Source organism: Drosophila sulfurigaster, chromosome 3, assembly GCF_023558435.1.
Source record: "Drosophila sulfurigaster albostrigata strain 15112-1811.04 chromosome 3, ASM2355843v2, whole genome shotgun sequence".
Taxonomy (NCBI): domain Eukaryota; kingdom Metazoa; phylum Arthropoda; class Insecta; order Diptera; family Drosophilidae; genus Drosophila; species Drosophila sulfurigaster.
This window is the reverse complement of record NC_084883.1, coordinates 37,310,383-37,332,566: the sequence shown is the minus strand read 5'-3', so window position 1 is coordinate 37,332,566 and position 22,184 is coordinate 37,310,383. Positions and strand designations below refer to the sequence as shown.

The following is a 22,184-nucleotide window of genomic DNA, read 5'->3' as shown; positions in this document are numbered from 1 at the left end:
CTGAAATTGAAACAATTTATCGATAGGGAAATGAGTTAGTTCATTGTTCACCGGGTGAACTTATGAATTAGACAAGGCACCTCAGTTGGTGCCGACAAACTCCCTTCGGTTATAGTACAAATTTTTATTGTTATAGATTAATATGCCGCCTAGTAAACTTGATAGCCTTTACCGACGAATGCTCATAACGCGATTCTTTGAGAAGGGATGGGGGAAGCCAGAAAACTTACGTAGGTAAGTTAAGTAAGTTTCTAGACTATGCACGTACTACACATGCATCTCGGCATAAGTATTTATTGAGGGTGTGTGGGTTGTGTCTCTCATGTCCTTTACGTAACTTGCAAATGGAATAAAAATATATTAATTTAAGCAAATTATCCGTCATTTATCAGGCAGGAAGACACATAATTCATTTTATTTCATTAATATTCATTAATATAAATATCTAATAATAACATTAGGTGCCGACATAAGGGTTTGTTTTTGCGGTAATGTTATCTGGAGTATGTAGTTGCGATATGAAAAACATATCGTATTTAATTACGGGTATTCCCAAACTAACCGCATACTTATATTATACAATATTGATTAATATTAAGATAAATTATGCTAACGTAGCATCAACTATTTTCAGGGCAAATTACTAAAAACAATTTCTGTATAAATTTTATTTATTATTTCAATGCTGCTTTCCTGGAACCTTTTTCTGTTTTTTGCTGATCGTGAAATTATATTGATAGATGGTTTGTTTAAATTTAAATTTAATATATTTCAAGTTGTATCGTCCTGGCTGCCTATATGGATAGCATTCCCCACCTGGTTCATCAACTGCTACCCATCTGCCAGTTGAAGGACTTTAACAACCGATAGCATAGCTGGAAGGATACACATTGAATGTAACAGTTCTATAGTTATCACATATTACTTAGATTGTCAACATATACGTTTTCTTAGGCTCATCAAGAAGTGCTCTATCTACAAAATTCCCATATTATAGTATAATATCTTTAGGGATATACAAATCGAGGGATTATTTGATAAAAGTTAGAAAAAATGCAGCATACTTCAACTAGCTCGAGGACTTTGTAAACAAGCTCGGAACTTTCGAGTTATCTAGTAAGTACATGTAATAACCAGTTATTTGTGTTTTTACATTTGCAGAGTATTTCAGTTTCGAAAAATTATTTCCAGTAGAGAAACATGCTACAAGCTCGTACCCCGAGATTATCCCGTGGAGATTACCAAGAAGAAAAAATACTCGGACTCCACATTGATAGAGGGTAATTTTATGACTCCACTGGAGCTACATCTTCCCGGAGTTGTTCCAGAAGCCGCACAAAAAGCATATTTCCAGTTATTAATTCCCAATAAATGGATTAACGAGGAGCATAAACCAGTCTGTATTCATTTGGCAGGAACTGGAGATCATGTAAGTTTAGTATACTTTAAAATTAAATAAACTGTTTTTATATAAATTACCTTTTGTTTAGTTCTTTTGGCGTCGAAGGAACCTTATTGCTAAACCTCTATTGAAAGATGCCAACATTGGATCTATAATACTGGAAAATCCATTTTATGGACTCCGAAAACCTGTCGATCAAATGTATGTCCAATACACTTTATTTGAATAGCGGAAATACTTAACCATACCGTTCTTATTTTTTAGACGATCAAATTTACACAATGTTTCTGATATATTTGTTATGGGCGGGTGCCTAATACTGGAATGTCTTGTGCTCTTGCATTGGTGTGAAAGAAATGGATTTGGTCCTCTTGGTATCACTGGATTATCAATGGGAGGACATGTAAGTCAAGTCAATAAATATTATAGCTTGCCTTCATTAAGTACAATTTATCTTAATAGATGGCATCGTTGGCAGCAACAAATTGGCCCAAACCTTTAGTTCTTGTTCCTTGTTTATCATGGTCTACTGCGTCTGCAGTATTTACCACTGTAAGTAAAATCTTTAGTTGAATTATTTAATTCTAATTATATTAATTTCTTACACATAGGGAGTGATGAGCCAATCTATTAACTGGGATATGTTGGAAACGCAATATTATTCGGATGGTCAATTTAGAGAACGTCTTTCGAAAATGGTTACTATTATCGATGATGCGTTTGCAGCTGGTCAAAAGTTTATTCAGAATTTTAATCAGTCTCTGCATGAGTTAAAAGAAGACATTGATGATACGAGAAAGAAACAGTGCGATACTGTTGGTAATAACTATGACACCCCATGCAATTCAGCGGATAAGGATAATTCAATATTCCTAATGAAATCGCTTGAAAATAAAGCAGTGAATTCAAGCAATATGCCATTGCCATTAAAGGATATGCTTGATAAAAATATTGGCAACTCTTCAGAACTATCCACATGCCAGCCAGAATCAATCGAGGATAGTTCTGCATTAACGAAACTCATGCAATATATTTTACCTTCATCCGCACAAGACAAGACCAAAAAGATTGATATTACAAAGACAAATTGGTGGGAAAGAGAGGCTCTTCAATTTATGCGAGGTGTAATGGATGAGTGCACTCATTTGAAGAACTTCTCAGTTCCACATGATACCTCCCTAATAATAGCAGTTTGTGCTAGAGATGACGCCTATGTTCCACGAGAAGGCTGCTCGAGTCTTGAGGACATATGGCCAGGTGCTGAAGTCAGGTATTTAGATGCTGGCCATGTAAGCGCCTATGTTTTGCACCAAAAACTATTCAGGTATGGAAAAGCATTGAATGTTATTTTTCAAATAGTATAAAAATATATATTAAATGTTTTGCAGATCATGCATTATTGAGGCATTTGAGCGAGCTAAAAAGGTTTATGGAAATGCCAAATATGATGATTTGAAAGCGGCCATAAAATAAATGCAAGAGACTAAAAACAATCCTATAGAAACGATAATCATGCGAGGAATCAAAGGTGCTGATCATCACAGTGTATAAAAACATATTTGGCCATCCAAAAGTAAAGGACAACAAAGTATATAGTTGGTAAGGCATAATTAAGTATAGATGATGGCCTCCAAGGCACACAAAAAGCTTTTTTTCGAAAGTTAAAGTTATTTTATTTGGACAACTTTTTAAATTTTGGTACTTTAACATTTGGGGGAGTTCAACAAGGTCATTTTACAAATGGTTTAAATATTATATAATAATATTATTTTCTGAAAAAGTAACTATGACTGTATTTTACTCCAGCACCACACTAACAAATTATACACTTATATATATTAAATTGTATATTAATTTAAAGTAAACAAAAAATAATACAAACTCTTTTCATTTGTTGTCATGTTTAGTACTCTGTTTTCTGGTAATGCTCCTTCCGGAATGAGGACAACTTCAAGCGTTGCGTTTGAAGTGCCTGCTCTAGTTCTAATACTTTCACTTGTATTTCCATTTCCATTGTCTTCAATTGTGATGGTGTTAACTTCGCAAACTCCAAATCTTGCTGTTGCTCCGTTCTTGCATTACCATCCTTTACAGTTGCAACAACAACTCCAGTGGCTTTCGTTACGTTGCGCGATGCGAGTGTCAAGTTGCTCAAGTTTGGGCTATTGAGATTGGCTTTCACCTTACTGGCCATCACCAGCTGAACTGTGCAAGCAGCAATTTCCTGTGCAGCAACGATTAGTTCGAAATTTTGTCCAGATTCACTGTTAATCGCATTATTGGCAGCTTCAACGAGATAGTTGGCACCTTTAGCCACACTCTTGGATGCTGATATCAAACCCTCAGACCATTGGCTATTACGCTTATAGAATTCATTCTCTGTAGCATTGCCTAAGATATTTGTGAGATACATTTCAATTAGCAAATCATTAACCGATTTAAATATCTTAGCTTACCTTTCTGGGAGGAAACAATTTCCTGTTGCAGCACACGGGATTTCAGGATCAATATCTTAATAGACTCCATTAGGGATGTGCAAGCCTCCAGAATCTTTTCATTCACTTCCAGTTTTATTTTGCTGTCGGTCTCACGCGATTTGGAAAGCAAATCAATAATTTTAGTCGCTGCTTCCTCAATAGCAATATCCATTTCTTTGAGTTCGGTTTGAATAAGTTTGTCCAAGTCCACACTATTTTCAAAGTTGCTCATTAATCCGCGCACAAGTTCATTCAATTCGGACAATTTATTTTGTATCTTTTGTCCAACGGTTTTGATTTCCGAACTGTTTTCATCCTTTTGAACAACAACAAACAGTTCAGTTAAGTCAGGACACATTGTGCGAACCTTATTTAAAATATCTAAAATAAAATTATATTCAATTAGTATATTGTATACAATCAAAATCAAATGATTACGCTTACCTTGACCCTTTTCGATCTCTGTCGTAGATTTATAGATCATATCGCATTGGTCATACAATTCTATAAAATAGTAACCTAAATATAAAATATCGTGCAACTTTTCGGTGTTTCCTTCATTTGGTGTTTGCGCGGAAGACATTATTTTGCTAAGCAAAGTTTCCGTCTTTGAGGAGATTTTTAATACTCCCTCCATAGGCTGTTCGATCACATCGGTTAGTTTCGAAGAACACATTTCTTTCACAGTCTGAATTGTCAGATTTCTCATCATCTGCAAGGCATTCTGACATTGTTGATTCAGGTTCGATAGCGCATCATTTTTATTTGATGCATTCACTAAATCCTCTTCGCGTTCCTTTAGCTTATTTTGTACATCGCTTAAGAGTTTCTCTGTGGACACTTTTTCCTCGCTTACTTTGGCTAATGATGTTTCAGTTAGCTACAAAAAAATAAAACAAAATATAATTGTGATAAAAAATACTCGGACGTTGTATATTAGTTACCTGTAAAGCATTTTCCTTTTGTTGAAGTTTGCTTTCGGTTTCACTCAACTTCCCACGGAGATCCTTTGTATCTTTTTCGTGAATGTCCTCCAATTCTTTGTGTTTAATAGACAGCTGACTATATTTCTCTTCGTGTGCCTTTAGATTTTCAATGACTTCCTTTTCTTTTGAACTCAACGAGACCTGCACTTCACTTACGAGTTTCTCCAATGTTACTTTTTCTTCCCTTAACCTTTTTAAAGAAGTTTCGGCTTCCTAAAAATATTGAAAATACCAATTAGCATGTTGTTTAAAGAAATATATATTTATAAGTTACCTGCAATGCATTTTCCTTTTCTTTAAGCTTGGTTTCACTCTTCACTAATAAACCTCGAGAGGCTTCGGAATCCTTTTGAAGCGTTTCTTCCAAAACCTTATTTTTGGTAGAAAGTTCCGAGTTTTTCTCTTCATACGTTTTAAGGTTATCGGCAATTTCTTTATCTTTCGCAATCAATAAACTTTCTGCTTCTGCCAGCTTTTGTTCTTTTTCTATTAGAACCAATTTAACAGTGCCCAGCTCAGTTTCACTTTCTTTTAGCACATTTACCATTGAATGCACCTCAAGATTTTCACTTTCCTTTTTCTGTATTATAGCCTCGTATTTAGCCTTCATTTCTTTGCCAACACTTTCAAGATTTGTCGAATGAGTTTTTTGATTTTCAATTTCCAGCAAAAGCTTTGCGGTATTCTCTTTGTCGGCTTCAATACTTTCGTCCTTCTTCAAGATTTCATTATTTAGATCTTTAATCTGCACTGATAATTCTGCATTCGCTTGCTTCTCTTTATTTAACGATTTGGTAAATTCGCCATGCTGCAAGGATTGGTAAGTTATTACTTAATAAGAGCAATATTGTAATATAATTAGTTATATACCTGACGAAGTAAACTTATGTGCTCATCTCTGATTTGGGTGTACATTACTTTAAGCTTGTTAAACTTTTCTGAAGACAACTTTTGCTTCTCCTCTTCCTCAAATACTTTTTCTATGAAAAATAAATAAATAAATGAATATTAAAATTAATATTGATTGTGGTTTTACTTACGAATTAAGATGGGATTATTTGTCAATTGCAGTTCGAGCTCATCCTTTTGCATCCGCAAATTTGCAACCATTTCCTTCGATGATTCCAGATCATTACACAATGCTGTATTACTCCTTTGTAGTTCCACGATATTGTGCTTATACGTCTGCTCCAATCCATTAAAATGATTCAGGCTTCCATCGAGTTTATCCTTCAGTTGTCGTATAGTGTCCTCCTTATCATCTATCATACTTTCGAGAACTTCAATGCGCTGAACCAGAATTTGATCCTGCTCTACAATATTATTGGCGGAATTAGTATCAACCAGATCTTCAACAACCGGATCTGGTTCGGATTGAACATGGACAACAGGAGGAACATAACTGCCAAAATCGACCTGAGACTTGAAGTTCGGACTATGTTCGGGTAGCTGTGGAACTGTAATCAGATCATGGAAGTACTGCCGTGGTCTCACGTTCTCGTAGAACAATTTTAATCTGGCAAAAATGCCAGCAAAACGTTCTCGATGACCACTGAGCACGTCGTTGGGCAACTTTTCGTGCAGTTTAAACATAAGTCGCACACTCATATCGTACAATGGATTGGAATCTTGAATCAGCGTTATCAGCGGTGCTAATCTACATTGTCCTGCCTGCGTCATTGACGATATGCGATACTTATCAATGGAACTGAATACGGCGACTTGTAGAGCAATTATATCATCAAGGTAATCGAAGATTTCCACACAAAGTTGAAAACTAAAATTTAGAATAAAATAAGTAAATAAATATCACATAACTATCTAATTATTTACTGCATACTAGAAATTTAGATCTCCATTGGCGACATGTGCGATATCAGCAAACGTTATGAGCAGAGTTCCAGGATACATGCGATTCTTCTCGTGGAAGTTCAGTTTGGTTACCAAAAATTTGCTATATGCCTTTATGCAGTTGCCAATGTCATCGTGTAGATGACCCCACAATTTGCCAATCTCCAGTATCATATTGGAATGCTTCAGGGATTGCTGTATCGCGCATTTGGGGCCTTCTCTAAGGACTTTGTGCAGCAGATGACAGAATTTCCAAGCGGCGAAGCGACTTTCCATAATCGGCTGTCGTGTAATGACGGCCCAGAAGCTTCGCGCTTCTTTCGATTTGTGTATGATAATAATAGCTGAACGAGCATGTTTCGACTTCAATGGAGCCTCCAGTCCATTGAGGGCCTTGCTGACACTTTGGTTCTGCGAAAAAATATAAGTAATTTTAATAATTTTGATTTAAAAAGTAAAAATATTATAGTAAATTTTGAGTCTAAGTGTTATGTCTTAATAAGAACTAGTTGATTTTTTTAAAGAAGGGAGAGAAGTATTAGATGTTGATTTACAAATGTATAAATGAGTCATGAAAAAATAATAACTTCTAAATTAAACTTAGAGTTAATACAAACATCTGTTTATATAGTATTTCGCATACGAAAGTTAAGGAAACCTTTTAGAAGTGCACTATTTATTTACTCTACGGATTCTCCCTATGAACAAAAAATATTTTGGGTCATACCCTTAACTATACGCACGTAATCGTAACCTATTTTATGATAAGTAAGAGATAATTTTTATATCAGCGATTATAGATAACAATGGCATTTCAGTAGTTAATGGATTTATGCAAATAATAAAAGTACTATGCGACTTAATTTAGTTGTCTTATCGTGCCGTAGGGCAATAAGTTCCTATCTAAGTTTAGAACAGAGCAGAACAGGTTTCCCATCTTCTCGTAGGAAGTGTAAAAACCAAAGAGAAACATCTTTTCAGGCAGTAGGCATCGCCTAGTCGAAGTGTTTAGGCACAAAGGCAGCACTTGTCCGCCACTCTAGTATAAGCGTAAACCAAAAATTAAAAATATAATGAATGATTACTCATTGTTCATGGATGCCTGCGATTTCTATTTGTCAACAACAAATATGCAAAATTGTGAATGTGCGCAATGGGCTTGGTCAGATTTTCATTCAGCGCATGCCTGGCACTGCCTCCGCCTTTTTCTGAATGGATTAGTATGCGGTTAAATCACATGTGTGTGCGTAAGTAAATAAACAAAAATGCACTATTACTATTCACTTCTGCTTGAGTTACATATTTGCCGTATGAGTAACAAAAAAAATATTTACATACATACATATGTATATCAAATACAAACAGATGTGTGCATTTAAAGCGATGGAATTACAATTGTATGTGCGTATGTAAGTAACTCAATGTACAAGCAATGCAAGTAATGATGTTGGGTGATGTATTTGTGCTGTTTACAGATGTAGGGATCTGTACATACCAAGTGAAAAAAGTCCTTCTCTGCGTTAGTTGTCATTATTTTGCCTTACAATAATTTTACTTTACGAACTGAACTGGAAGTGAATCACACTCAGATACAAATGAGTGCATGTGGCTCGTATGTATGTGTGTATAAACTGAAAAACAGAAATACATTTGAAACATTAATTATCTTATCAGAAAAGTATTCATTTGTACTCTTTCGCTCAAGCATTGTGTACACATAAGTATATGTACGCTTGTAAATACATACATATATACAATCATTTTTGTTTATTGTTTTTATCGATACTCCATTTGGTGGTGTGTAGCATATTGGCAGTAATCGGAAAGACAGCGTCGGATTGTGAAACAATGGAATCGGAACATGAAACAATGCGAATTTATTAAGCTTGTTTAAAAAATTTGATAATAATTAAAAAGCAACAAAAATAAACTAATATAATTGGTTAAATACAATTTACGACGTAAATTAACTTTTCAGTTCGTTTATTGAATTGTTCAACGAAGCAGAAAGTATGACAATTTTTTGTATATTTGGTATATTTTTCATTATGTTGTTTTCATGTACCGGATGTTATTATAATATACCGGAAAATGTATTTTTAACCGTTACAATAGTTAATATTCAAAACAATCCCTTGAGCGATTGTTGTTTAACTTTTACTTAAAAAACAAATTCTAATATTATATGTCCCAGTTTTTCTTTTAAACAATATTTTAGTTGATCGATGCATTATTTTTTTTCGGACTTCTTAGGTATTGTGAGTGCCTGGTAGTTTGAGGATAGGTGTTAATATTGCCCAAGTGCTCATTAGCTATTTCACTCACTCCACACACAGATACAAATGCTTTTATTATATATTCTATTTGAGTATGTGTATTGTCGGATTGAGAAATTACATGGCATTTTGGTTCAGGGAAAAAAATTTACTGGTTAGTCTTTTTAGTTTAATCACATTATAAACACTATATTACAGGTAGAAAATAAATGACAAATAAAATAAATTGAATGTTTATCAAGGATAAAACAAGATCCTTTATCACTACGAATGTGAAGAAAGAGTGTCTTCAATTGGGGATATTTATTTAAAATGCATAAATTTGAAAGTGTTTCATAATTAATGGTCATGGAGATACCGAGTTCTCCGATAATAATTCGAATTCATTCATTTAATTATTGTGCCAAGAATAAAAATGTTTCCATTAATCCGACCTACATATAAATGCCAATATGCGGTAAGACTGTGACCTAACTTTTATGCACTTGGTGCCCCAAATAACATAACCTATTTTGGGAAACATTACATAAGCGTCGCCTCTATTCTTGGCTTTATTCTTGCATCGCTATATTTAGTAGCCCCAATTTACTGACCTTTTAGATAAAAGCTTTTGCAGCTACTAAACTTCTGAGAACGTTCCGTTTACCTTGGATACATTTTGAAAAGTGTTCTTTCTTTTTGAAGATCCTTTCTAACTTAAACAGAATTTATTAGAAATCTTTTGTGATTTACTTTTATTATATAATTTTGTATTTAATGTTTTAGTAAAATGGCGGATGAAGAAGATCCTTGGGGTTTCGATGATGGCGGTGATGCTAGTGATGCAAAGACTTCTTCACAACCCGGTACTGCTGATGTAGCACTCTCAAAAGCTGAGAGCGTAAAGTCTGAGCCAAGATCCGAGGCTGCTCTGGCTGAAGCTGCACCAGAGGCAGAAGTGGAAAATATAGTCGAGCCTGAAATTGAAGTCAAGGCACCTCCACCTCCACCTGAAGACGATGGTTACAGGAAACCAGTTCAGCTATACCGTCATTGGGTCCGGTAAGAATATCTGAATTTTATTCAATAGAATTGACAGACTTATAGACTTCGATTCTATATTTTTAGGCCAAAGTTTCTGCAGTACAAATATATGTACAACTACAGAACCAATTACTATGACGATGTCATTGATTATTTGGACAAAAAGCAGGTTGGAGTCGCACGCGAAATCCCAAGACCACAAACTTGGGCTGAGCGTGTGTTGCGGACACGAGACATCAAGTGAGTTAAAAACTGAAAAATTGACTTCATAAGTTAATTCATATTTCTTTGATTTCCTTAATTTTTTACAGTGCCGGGGATTTGGACTCATTTGTGCCAACAAAGCGGGACAAGCACTTAATCCAAACATTAGCTGCATCAATCAGAACTTATAATTACCATACTAAAGCATACATCAACCAGAGATATGCAAATGTTCTTTAAATTGATTTCACAACTGCCTTGAGCTTGATAGAACTGAAAAGTTATGTTTGTTTATTATCGTAGGATGTGGACATAGGAATTTTTGTATATACATATGTACATATAATAATTAAAATTACATTCTTAATTTGATAGCCAAAATTGTAGTTGAAAGAAAAACACGTCTCAAATCAAATATCATTTTCAATATTTCAATTCAAGCTATTTTATTTAATAAACACTAAGAAAAAGACACTGTTAATAGACTAAGCAATTGTTAAGTTTATTTCTCTTCTCCTTTTCCTACTCACGACCAAAAATAATTAAGTAAGTGATAATTTTACAATCGACAAGATCTAAAAGTACAAATAACCATTGAGCAATATATAATAACTGTGCAATAAATATATAAATAAATCAAATAATACAAGCTACAAATCAAATGCATGTATAATTTTATTTTCAAATTTACAGTGTAATATTCGAGGGGCGTTACAAAAGTTCTGTAAGTTTGTGTCTTTTAAAAGTTGTTTGCAAATCTTAAAGTATAAAACACTTCACAAGATTACACTTCAAATTTTAAAATAATTGATTTAAAAAACTTAAAATAAATAAATGTATCTTTAAAGAACACCCGCCACCAAAAAGAAATTAGATCCTAGGGGAAACTGAAGTTTAGCAAACGTCTAGTAATATGTTACTTAGTTTAATAACTATGAGAACATATACTATAAATTCCTATCTAAGGATATTTCAATTTTAAGATACCTCACATTTTGGTTACACCACGATTACGTAATGCCTTGCGTGGACAAGAGCTTATTTACATTATTTCTTTCGAAATTTCGTATGCTCTCAGTAAATCACAAACTAACCGCGTTCTCGTTTTTTATTATTATCAATTTAACGCATTGTACGCTCATTGAGCCTACGAACGTGTGACATTATTATTCTTATGGGTGCCTCAGATTTATTCACTTTAATTTTATTTGTGGATCTGTATGGTTATCCATACTAAGTTCCTAAACGTGAATATTACAATGAAAAAGTCGCTGATACTTTGGATACTTAATGTTCTTATTCTTGTTGAAACAAAGCCCTCTTGGTAAGGTTCCGTAAATGATAAATATATTTAAATTAACTAAATTGATGATTTTTTCTAAGTACTGACAATGATTTATATGCTCTGATACTCGCTCGTGGAGGAAGCAAGGGAATTAAAAACAAGAATATGGTTGAAATTGATGGATTATCTCTATTATCACGAACTGTACTTACTATCAGAAATTCTAGTTGCTTTCAACACATTTGGGTTTCTACAGATGACAAGAAAATTGCAATGGAAGCTGAAAAATGTGAGCTGTTATATATCTGCTTTTTTTTTACGAATAATAATGTCATAATTGTATGTACTTATATTTACTTTTAAGATGGTGCTCGAGTACATATTCGACCTCCGCATTATGCAAGAGATGAGTCGTCATCCATTGAAGCTGTTATGGAGTTCCTGGAAGTTCATAGCAAAGTTCAAAATTTTTCATTGTTTCAATGCACTTCGGTTTTCCTAAGAGAAAACTATATTCAAGAAGCAGTCGAGAAATTTCAGACACATGATTGCGTCTTTGCTGTAAAGAGGTTTGTCTTTAATTATATACAATTTGTTAATTAATTAATTCTTATTTCGAATCTAGAATTCATTTCTTACGTTGGAAAATGGTTGATGATAAAATCCTGCCTGTGGGCTTTAATGCGGAAGCGCGTCCTAGAAGGCAAGATTGGTCAGGAGATTTGGTTGAAGCGGGAATGTTTTATTTTTCAAAGAGAAAACTCGCAATGAAAGGAATTTTTCAAAATGAAAAGTGAGTGTACAAAATGTTTACGCAAGCTTAAAAATATATGTATATTTTTTAAACGTGATAAGGTGTTCTGTTGTTGAAATTGCACCGGAGGATGGTCTAGAAATTGATTCATATCGAGATCTCACGATAGCACGCAGTATTATAAAGGATGAGTTATAGGTAAGAAATGTACAGTGATTACAAATATAAATTGTGTGCATAAAAATAATAATGGTATTTTATTTTACAGAATATGTGGATCAAATATATTAATTAACTTAACACCAAGAACACAAAAAAACTTGATTTTATTCAACTTTGTAGTACTTGAAAAATCAAATTTTCTTTGTTGTTTGATTTTTTTATTTAACAAACCAAAAAAATTATGTCTTGCAGTCCCTGGCATTTATATTGTTAAATTTCAAATGTCGGTGGACAACCCTGATATTGATTATAAAAAGGCTATAGTATTAGAAATCGTTTGGTATTGTTTATGATGCCTTTGCAACCAATGTTGCATTCGTTTGATTTGCAATGGATTCCAAAGTATTATCGACATTCCTTCTTTTTAGTGTTATCGTGCTGGCTGTGATTCATGCTGGTAAAAATAAAATAATTTAAAAACTTCTCATTTTATGTTAATCCTGTTTATTTAGAGCCATTTCAACAAATGCGTGTGGTTTTGGAAAATGGAATATCAAATGATTTTCATGGGAATATAGCACCTTTTAAAAAAATCCTTGAGAAATACTATTATATCGAACAGAACATCAAAGTTAATTGGTATACAGCTTTGCACAAATGCCGTGAGTTGGGCAGTAATTTGGTGAATTTTCAGAGCGATAAGGAATATGATGCGGTGCTAAGCGAATTAAATGTGAGAAAGTGCTATTGGATCGATCTTAACGATCTCGGTGAACAGTTTAAATTCCACTCCATGACAACTGGACTTCCGATCAGCTTTAATAGATGGGGCAGAGTGGAACCGAATAATATGGGAAAAAATGAACGTTGTGTACAATTAATAGACTATCGCAGACAAAAGTTAATCATGAACGACAATCAATGTGATCGATTGTGTTCCTTTATATGCCAGACCAATTTACCACTGCAAACTAATTTTGTGGTCTGGTTAAACTAAGAATATATAAATATAATATATTTTACTCTATTTACTAATCGAAAGCTTATGATTCATTTAAGTTCAAGGCAGTAACGCGAATAGAATAAAATACAATCATTTTATAATTTTCAATTATCATAATATTAATTGATAGTTAACTTTAAAATGAAAGTGGGGCCATTATAAATATGGCAAAATTTTTTAACGTTGATTATTAATTATGAATTTAGTTCAAATCGACCTCATTTTTCTGAAACATTAATTCTTTGTATCCAGAATTATTCAATATTTCATAGAGTTCTATACAAAATTCTATATTGTGTATACTTGCGGTTGAAGTTGAAATACTAACAAGTAAGAAAGTTACAGTCAAGTGTGCTCGACTGTGAGATACCCACTACCCATTTTTAATAAAGGCAAAATATTGAGGTATTATTTTCAAAATATTCCGAAAATACTAAAAATACTAAAATATACCAAATGATATAGTACACCATTCAAAATATACCATAGACGGCACAATGTACCAGATTGTCGACCAAAGCAACTAAGACCCCTAGTAAGTAGGCGTTTTTGCCCATACAAAAGTATTTCTTTAATAACTTCCACAATTATCATCTGATCGCAACCAAATTTTCAGGAATCATAACTACTATAGTAATTATTGTATATACCAAATTTAGCTTTAAAATTATGCTTGTTATTCGATTTTTGATTTGAGGGGGGCAGAAGTAGGAGTGGAAAAAATTTGAAACAAACTGAGATCCAGTGTTTCATACGGACTGACGGACAGACGGACATGGCTAGATCGTCTTGGCTGTTGACGCTGATCAAGAATATAATACTTTATAAGGTCGGAGATGCCTCGTTCTACCTGTTACATACATTTCCTGTAGGCACAAAGTTATAATACCCTTCTACCCTATGGGTTGCGGGTATATAAAGAATAAAACTTATTATAAATGTTCATAATAATAAACATTTCCTTAGTAATAGTTGTAGGCTCTGCCTGTGTATAAAATACGACTGCAAATTAATTTTGTTGATCAGTATTTATTATATCGCTGAAATGTTTCCTAAAGAGTTATGGCTAGTTTATTATATTTTGATTCACATCACCGTGCTTCATATATCTGCCGTGCCAAATAATAATGGTAATATTTCGAGTATTTAAAAAAATCGTGAAATAAAATTGATCCCGTACAGATCAGATACTGGTAAGATGGCAAAATGGAATTGCAGATGATTTTAATGCAGACACGAAACCATTTAAGAAAATCCTCGATAATTATTATTACATTGAGGAAGACACGACATTAAATTGGTTTGCCGCACTTCACAAATGTCATGAACTGGGTGCCGAATTGATAAGCTATGAAAACGAAAACGAATACGATGCGCTACTCAATCACTTAAGTAAGACTAAATGTTATTGGATTGATTTAACGAATCTAAGTAAGGAGGGAGGTTATCAATCGATTACCACCGGCTATCCGCCCAGCTTTACAAAGTGGGATGTGGGTGAGCCAAATAATAAGTTTGGAGATGAAAACTGCGCTCAGTTGATCACTTACGTTTGGGGTATTTTAAAAATGAACGATAACAATTGTTATGACTTGTGTCAGTTTATTTGCAAAACAAAATATCCCCTTCAAATAAACTTTGTAGTGTGATAAAAATTATATTATATCATCAATAATTCTAAAATATATAAAGAAAAAGAAAGATATGTAGAATGATAAAAATAAAATTGCAAAATATAATGATATTCTATGCAACTTTATTATATCAGTTTTCTTCTTTGTAGTTAACATTGCCTCTAAGCACCTAAGTATATAATTTTTAACAAAATGAAAATGTAATTGAAAATATTTCAACTTTATAAAAATATTTCATTCGACTTGTGAAGCAAAGTTAACACATCAGATATTTTAAATAAAAATGCAAATTGTTATCAGATATCTTTGTTTTAATGATTTATTAAGCTTATACACATAATAGCACGCAAGTTTTAAGAACGTTTTACAAGCGTGCTGATTCTTGGTATATTTTTGTTGTTGTTGTATTCGAGTTCGAACAAAACCATCAATAAATATTTTCGCTAATTTTGTTGTATGCGGGAAACGCGTTATATACATATATATATTTAGCTATTTATATAAACGATTTCAATATTGAAATCGAATACATTTTTGTTGTAATTAAACACATGACATTTCATTCAATTCATTTGTAAATGAGCTGTGCAAAATTATTGTGGCTTTCGAAGTACGTACATTGGACATGTATATATAAAAATATATATAGTATAATATCTATAATATAAGTATACATATACGAGTACATATGTTAAATTAAGCAAGCAAATTATTAACGTGACATCAGTTATTATAAACATTATACCAAAGCAGTCTACAATTTTTGTTCGTTTATACATTCTTTTAGCAGTACACAAATTTTAGTGTTGGCATTAAATTAACATTGTTTTTGCAATGTTTTCATTTTTTAAAAGATTCGATTCGTTTCGAAATTGTTAAATTAATTGTAGAATATGCCACTATAATTAAGAATATTGTTTGCTTAACAGGAACCAAGTGTAAATCTTTTCTCTTTTATATGCTATAATAAATTTGGCAAATCCAATTGTTTATCAATTCAATACAATGTTGTTTTAGTTACATTTTTCTTTTTTGCTTTCGTGTAAAAAACTTTGTTTTGGAATTTAGATTACTAATCAGCAATTGTTGTTATAATTTATAAAAAACGCACATTATTATAATGTATTAGTTATGTTTAGTTTGTTCATGGTTTATATGCATAAATTATTAACAAATCACAGTAAAAAGCAACAATGCTAAAAATGTCCGCTTCCGCATGTTACGATGAATTCGATTATGAATATGTGTTGAATTTTGTATATTTTTATGAATATTATTTTTATTACATACTAATTCGATTCGTATGGCCCGAGATTTCTCGATTTTCTTTTTAGCTGCGATTGCGATTGATATGTAACTGTAGCTTAAATAAAAAAATAACCAATAACTTAGAAAACAAAGTGGTTGCGAAATGGATACAAAAAATTTGTAAATGAGTTTCGAGTATGATTAAGAAGTACATCTAAAATTCAGCAAACAGAAAAACAGTCGGAATGTTTGGATTCGAAATAGTAGCCAATCAATAAAGATAACACTTAAAATTAACTCTAAGAAATGCATAGCAAATAACAACCAAAAAAAATAAGAATAATAATGATAATAATAACAATAGTTGTGTATAAAGAGTGGATAACGAATTGCTCGCAGTTACATACACCTCTTATAAACTTTAGTTGGATGTATAGTATAAATATGGAAAGGGGCACTTGGGATATGCGGGAATGAAGGACAGTTAATTCACAAAACTCTATAGTTATGACATTGCTAGTTACAAAAAGGTGGACTCACACGAGCCAGATATTAGCATGAAATTTAATCACTTCAATTACATTAATTACTTTGACGGGTAAACGCTGCTTTGCAGTTTAGTTTAGTTTACACGCGAGTGTGGGAAATGTATAAATTCGAGTTAATATCTGTTGAACGCGTAAACCTTTTTGTTGTTGCAATTACAATTATTGATAGTAGTCGACGATCGTTACAAATAGGGTAGAGAGTTATATACACATTTAGATGGTAGGCATTAAAAGTAGCACTCAAAAAATATACACACAGTTAATTACACCAGACACACAAATAGAGATACAATTAGGGACACATCAATATCAATATATCAATATCGTAGTAGACATCCGCTTCAATCATCAATCATCACTCAGCTGCCGATGGCGATGCAACAATCAGCTCCCTGCCACAAAACGCGGCTTTGCCGCATTCGTCTCCGAGTTGCTCGCATTGTTGCCCAACTCTTGCAACTCAATCTCGCTGAGCAGCGCCCAGTTCTCGCTGTCGCTGTGCACATGCAGACGCAACTCCTTGATGGCACCAATCTTGGGATCTAGCGATCCTTCGGCCACGCCGAGGCTATCGAAAGAGCCAACAACCAAATAACCATCAGTTGTCGTGTTGTAAGTACTCCAAACAGATGAGTTTTCGCTGAGACTATCGGCGGGCAGCAGCTCCACGGTGGTGTTGTAGAAACGATCCGACGGATGCTCCGAGTTGCCGCTGCGAAACAGATAGCGACGCAACAGCGTTGGCTGCTCAAAGATGAACTGCACCAAGTCACCAGGCTGCGGCAGCAGACCCCAGAAATACGATTCGCCACGATATGCACGCTTAAGCAAAAAGTTTTTATATGGCGCAATGTTTGACTTGACCAAAGCTGGCGGATTGTGCGTGTGGGCATAAAATGTGGGCACCTTGCTGCCAAATTGTTTGTCCTTTAGCTTTTGTACTTTGCCCTTTAGCGAGGAGCTTGTGCCAATGTGTTGAAATAACGATTTGCGAAAGTGCTGCCAATACTTGGCCTTCTCTTGATTGCAATGCTTTTGATCCTTGTCCGTGCGACACACTTTCGACTCTATGAAGTACGTGAGCAACCAATCGACTGGCTTATCGTTGTAGAACATTTGAAAGTAGGTGATTAAGTAGGGCAACTCGGCACTCTTGAACATCTTGCCAATGAAGCCGAGCTGACAAAAGTCGAGCACAAACCATTCCGGTTGATCCGGCTTTGTTAAAGCACTCTTAATGAGCGCAAACTTCTTCATGGTGGTGATAAACTGTCGTTTGGTCAAAATATCATCCTCCAGCTGCACATAAAACGTGCCCTTAGCATGCGCATAAGCCATCAAATAGGCAAAATCCAGATTCTGTTTGCTGCGCCATTTTACACGCTCCAAGGGATCGTTTAATGTAATGCGCAGTCGCTCAAAGTTGGGATAATAACTTGGTGCCGGTGCGATGATATCGATGAGTCCACTCTCGACTTGCGACTCGAAGTTTGACTCAATTTGTTTGGCAATCATTTGCACCGCTTCGATATCCGTTTCCCCAATGTACACAATGATGAGTGTCTCGTTCTGCTCCTCATCGTTCATGTTCTCGATGAGATTGTGTAGTGTGCCCAACAGATAGCTTTGCTTCTCGCGATGCACTGTTGGAATCCCAAGTACAATGCTCACATCGCAGCGTCCTTTGCTCCTCAAATACGCGGGTCGCAGTGAGCCCGCATCGTCGAGCAGATGAGGCAGAAAATGATAGGCGTTGGGCAGCCGGATGTTATGGACAGGCACATAGCCACGCGTGGTCGTTGTGCCGGTAGTTTTCGTCACATGCGATGCATTGCGCAGCAGCTGACGTGCCTCCGGACTCAATGCATCCAAAAAGTTGGCCACCGATTGCGGTGGTGGACTCACGTTCGACACATTCCCGCTGCCATTGGTGAACTGCAGCTGACCCAAGTACTGAGAAAGCAGTGAAACATCCTCCTGGCGGGCGCGATACATCGACTCGAGGTACTGCAATCGCATGTGACACTCGGCCAGGCGTTGTGTCAGCGATTGTTCGGTGGATAGTTCTGGACCCAAGACCATCAATATCACAATGCAGGGCGCGAGTATGAGCACCGTGGCAATTAGCATGCAATTCCTCTGACGTATTTTGAACATATTGCAGTCTGTTTGCCGCTGCCTTGGACTTCAATCGATGCAATTCCAGTTAAACTGAAAGTGAGAGAGAGAGATAAATGTTAGCGTCATTTTGAATTCGCATTAAATTAAGTGTGCTGCATACCAAATTTAATCATTGCCAATTGTAAATATTGCTCGATATGGTGGCGCAATAAATTCCGATTTGCTTACGAGACGACCAACTTTGACTTGAAAATGCTCTGCAATTTAAATAAGGTTTGAATAAAGGAAAGAAGCGAATGGAAGGGTACAATAAAGAATCGATAAAGTTTTCTCAGAACTGCATGTCATTTAAGGGGCGTATGCATTAAATGCAGAATTCTACAGAACAGACTATTAAATTAAACGCACATCGAACTTTGATGCTATCAACAATTCGATTGCCCATTCAATCAGTCTCAAATTGAAGCTGTCTTAATTGAATTGTAACATTCAGTCAGAATATTAATTGATTGCTATTAATAGCAGAACCTTGACTCTGTTGACATGACTCTGATCTCGGATATTCTTGAATATATCAATTATCAGCGGGTTTTCCATGATGCTGTTAGTAATCAGTTTATTAACAATGTAATAGAGCTGCTTCAGCAACTGCATTTTAATTTAAAAAGCTGAGGCTAATGACAGTATATTAAATGTAAAATGAAGTGCAGAAATATGCAAATTAAATGCAATTAAAACTCTGCTATTATTTTCAAGTCAGAATACATGATTGTAAAACAGTTAAAAGCAAATCATTTGCATAATTACAACTCTAATTAGCATATGACGTCGGCTTTGAAATTAACACAATATTATAACAATGCAATTTTTAACAACTACTATCGCATGTCAAATTATATAATGCAAATTTGTGACTGATGCACTCATTTAAATAGTTGCCCTTGCAGCACTAGAAAATTCATTAATCACAAATGAAATAATGACTTTTACAATCAACAGCTTGACATTATCTGGAGTAAACTTTAATGGACAAATTCCTCTGCCCCTATCGAGGAATTTTGCTTAAATGAAGCTTCATTTCCGCTTACCAGCGTTAAGTTTGTTGCTCGACTACGTTGTGTAATTTGTCGCCACATCGCTGCTCAGCCTGAACTGATGGCTGTCGTCTCCACAGTTCGCATTTTGACGGCACGTTTTAGTGACTAATAGAAGTGGGTTGCCCACCCATTGTGGACACTGCTGCTGCTCTGGCGATGGGGGGATTGGGATTGGGCGCTGGTCGGAAGCGTTTAACAACGTCTGGCAGTGGCAATAATAATTGTTGTTGTTGTTGTTGTTGTTGCCCTCAGCCGTGAACGTTGTTGTTAACGTCTTTTATGCGGCAGCTGTCGCTATTCTCGCCACATGACCTGCAAGCAACAATAGTTGTATAATAGATATTGTATTGTCGCATATGTACTATAAATGTATCTAGTATATAAAGAGAAATCTATTTACATGGCCAAGCGCCAAATGCTTGCGATTTCCTCCTCTTCTTTCTCCTTCTTCTCCTCCTGTTGCTGTTGATGTTATTGTTGTTTTTATCGTCGGTGGGGTTTTGCTAGCAAACTGTAAACAAAAAAACAACAAAAACAAATAAAAGTAGTCAAACACAACAGGGAGAAGTGCAAATAAATGAGCTAATTCGCGTTAATGAGCTAAATCCCCATTGTACACAAAATTTCTAAAAACGTTCTAACTGGCTCGCAATTTGCTCGAAATTGAACGATTACGGCATACGAAAACATATTTGCTTTGTAATTACTATATATACTATATATATAGAATTTGAAGCTTTTATTTAGATCGAAGGTGATTTGGTGTCAAATCTCATAAAGATTAAAGCATACAGAAGGCACCAAAATATTACTAATTTTTTTTAATAGTATTTCTAATCTCACAAGAATCCAAAATACATTTTCGGGAAGATCAAATTTCAACTCATTCTGGTCCTGAAATATAATCTTTCAATCACCTTTGATCTCAATTCGGGATTGAACTTGAAATAACAGCGATATATATTTTGTATAATATTCTTTTTAACACAATTGTAAATCTGTTATTACACTCATAAAAAAAAAACAAATTCAAGTTCAAACCAGGTTTGAAACTAGTTAAAAACTGATTAGGCCAGGTTTGCCAACAGCTTCGTTCTAGTTCAAAGCTGGTTAAATATTTTTTTAAATCCTGGCTCAAAGGCATCTTACAGCTGCTTCACTCACACTCACACACATAGGCGCATTAATGTGGGTTACGCTATATTTATAAATTACTGATAATATCAGTTTATCGCTGAGCTAAGTGTGAACATTAACGGTGCCAATGCATATTTGAGAAAAAACAATAAAAATACACACGAAAGTGCGAGTGCAAGCGAGAACGAGCGACGTCCGGGCAAACATAAATAAATAAACAACATTAGCAACAGCGCCCCATGAATGCTATACACACACACACACGCCCAGTCACTCACTCTCTCCACTCTTCAATGTTTGTGCGGTGTCCATACTCACTGCACGTAAAATAATTCCGTTAATTGCGGCAGCTTTACAAATAACAACGCACAATCTGTGCGCAATTTACGCAACTTTATTCAAAACGACACGCCACTTGCGTTAATAGGAACTGATTAAGTGTGAAAACAAAACGCTAGTTTTGAATTTTTTTGTATGTTGTGTGGGTGGTGTCTTCGTCGTTGTTGGTCGTTTGCAATTTTTCTTCTTTCGTTTTGCTGCCATACGCAACTTTTACAATTTGCATGCACTCCGTTAACAATTGGTTACATTTTCGTTACAAATTATTGGTCAGTTGGTTATGTAAATCGCGCTTGGCTAATTATTGCAACACTCGCGATACTCTTTGTGCATTAAATATGCGGAAAAAGTTAGTAAACTCCTCCGTGAGCAACAATAACAACAATGAGCAACATTCAATTCACAGTGCTGAATAACGTGAATGTGCAGCTGCAACTACTGAAGAGTGGTAAATAGCGTTGCCAGACGCTTGCTTGCATGTAAAACTGTCATTTATCGATAACTTAATACTGCTGCTGTTAAATTTTGAGTGCTTTATAGTACAACAGACATTGGGTACTTAGATACTTAGTTTATATCAATGTTACATCGGTGTTTTTAAAAATACATATATATGTACAAATATTATTTAATAAAT

General features: G+C 34.7%; 7 protein-coding genes across 14 annotated transcripts; 5 read left to right on the top strand and 2 right to left on the bottom strand.

Moving 5' to 3' along the window:
- The first annotated feature begins 62 nt into the window (after positions 1-62).
- On the top strand, positions 63-2,928 carry LOC133842779 (protein ABHD18). 7 transcript variants are annotated; one of them, XM_062276026.1, is made up of 7 exons: positions 63-234; positions 1,195-1,429; positions 1,491-1,603; positions 1,667-1,805; positions 1,865-1,954; positions 2,014-2,726; positions 2,791-2,928. In XM_062276026.1, exons 1-7 carry the CDS (start codon positions 143-145, stop codon positions 2,873-2,875), a joined length of 1,467 nt encoding a protein of 488 aa, XP_062132010.1. In that variant the 5' UTR covers positions 63-142; the 3' UTR covers positions 2,876-2,928. The 7 variants fall into 7 exon arrangements, with proteins under 7 accessions (XP_062132010.1, XP_062132009.1, XP_062132008.1 ...); XM_062276025.1 differs by having other exon boundaries at positions 1,192-1,429; XM_062276024.1 differs by having other exon boundaries at positions 64-234; positions 1,162-1,429.
- LOC133842776 (huntingtin-interacting protein 1) lies at positions 2,829-8,347 on the bottom strand. The gene is made up of 9 exons (XM_062276018.1): positions 8,212-8,347; positions 6,706-7,127; positions 5,906-6,642; positions 5,736-5,845; positions 5,140-5,673; positions 4,824-5,078; positions 4,324-4,759; positions 3,859-4,260; positions 2,829-3,793 (listed from the first exon to the last, which is right to left on the bottom strand). The coding sequence occupies exons 1-9, from the start codon at positions 8,245-8,247 to the stop codon at positions 3,306-3,308; spliced, it is 3,420 nt and encodes a 1,139-aa protein (XP_062132002.1). The 5' UTR covers positions 8,248-8,347; the 3' UTR covers positions 2,829-3,305.
- A 742-nt stretch (positions 8,348-9,089) lies between these two features.
- On the top strand, positions 9,090-10,881 carry LOC133842520 (flightin). Its single transcript, XM_062275640.1, has 4 exons — positions 9,090-9,190; positions 9,758-10,033; positions 10,100-10,255; positions 10,327-10,881. Exons 2-4 carry the CDS (start codon positions 9,762-9,764, stop codon positions 10,457-10,459), a joined length of 561 nt encoding a protein of 186 aa, XP_062131624.1. The 5' UTR covers positions 9,090-9,190; positions 9,758-9,761; the 3' UTR covers positions 10,460-10,881.
- Positions 10,882-11,191: 310 nt separating this feature from the next.
- Positions 11,192-12,674, top strand: LOC133842519 (N-acylneuraminate cytidylyltransferase A). Its single transcript, XM_062275639.1, has 6 exons — positions 11,192-11,543; positions 11,603-11,793; positions 11,869-12,073; positions 12,130-12,297; positions 12,360-12,456; positions 12,527-12,674. Exons 1-5 carry the CDS (start codon positions 11,440-11,442, stop codon positions 12,454-12,456), a joined length of 765 nt encoding a protein of 254 aa, XP_062131623.1. The 5' UTR covers positions 11,192-11,439; the 3' UTR covers positions 12,527-12,674.
- Positions 12,675-12,718: 44 nt separating this feature from the next.
- On the top strand, positions 12,719-13,647 carry LOC133842521 (C-type lectin 37Db-like). Its single transcript, XM_062275641.1, has 2 exons — positions 12,719-12,877; positions 12,933-13,647. Exons 1-2 carry the CDS (start codon positions 12,811-12,813, stop codon positions 13,415-13,417), a joined length of 552 nt encoding a protein of 183 aa, XP_062131625.1. The 5' UTR covers positions 12,719-12,810; the 3' UTR covers positions 13,418-13,647.
- Positions 13,648-14,392: 745 nt separating this feature from the next.
- Positions 14,393-15,148, top strand: LOC133844880 (C-type lectin 37Da-like). The gene is made up of 2 exons (XM_062279155.1): positions 14,393-14,553; positions 14,606-15,148. The coding sequence occupies exons 1-2, from the start codon at positions 14,469-14,471 to the stop codon at positions 15,070-15,072; spliced, it is 552 nt and encodes a 183-aa protein (XP_062135139.1). The 5' UTR covers positions 14,393-14,468; the 3' UTR covers positions 15,073-15,148.
- A 199-nt stretch (positions 15,149-15,347) lies between these two features.
- Positions 15,348-21,967, bottom strand: LOC133841664 (alpha-1,3-mannosyl-glycoprotein 4-beta-N-acetylglucosaminyltransferase B). 2 transcript variants are annotated; one of them, XM_062274296.1, is made up of 5 exons: positions 21,527-21,966; positions 20,472-20,582; positions 20,063-20,383; positions 19,135-19,231; positions 15,348-19,064 (listed from the first exon to the last, which is right to left on the bottom strand). In XM_062274296.1, the coding sequence occupies exon 5, from the start codon at positions 19,008-19,010 to the stop codon at positions 17,238-17,240; it is 1,773 nt and encodes a 590-aa protein (XP_062130280.1). In that variant the 5' UTR covers positions 19,011-19,064; positions 19,135-19,231; positions 20,063-20,383; positions 20,472-20,582; positions 21,527-21,966; the 3' UTR covers positions 15,348-17,237. The 2 variants fall into 2 exon arrangements, with proteins under 2 accessions (XP_062130280.1, XP_062130281.1); XM_062274297.1 differs by lacking the exon at positions 19,135-19,231 and having other exon boundaries at positions 21,527-21,967.
- Positions 21,968-22,184: the final 217 nt, after the last annotated feature.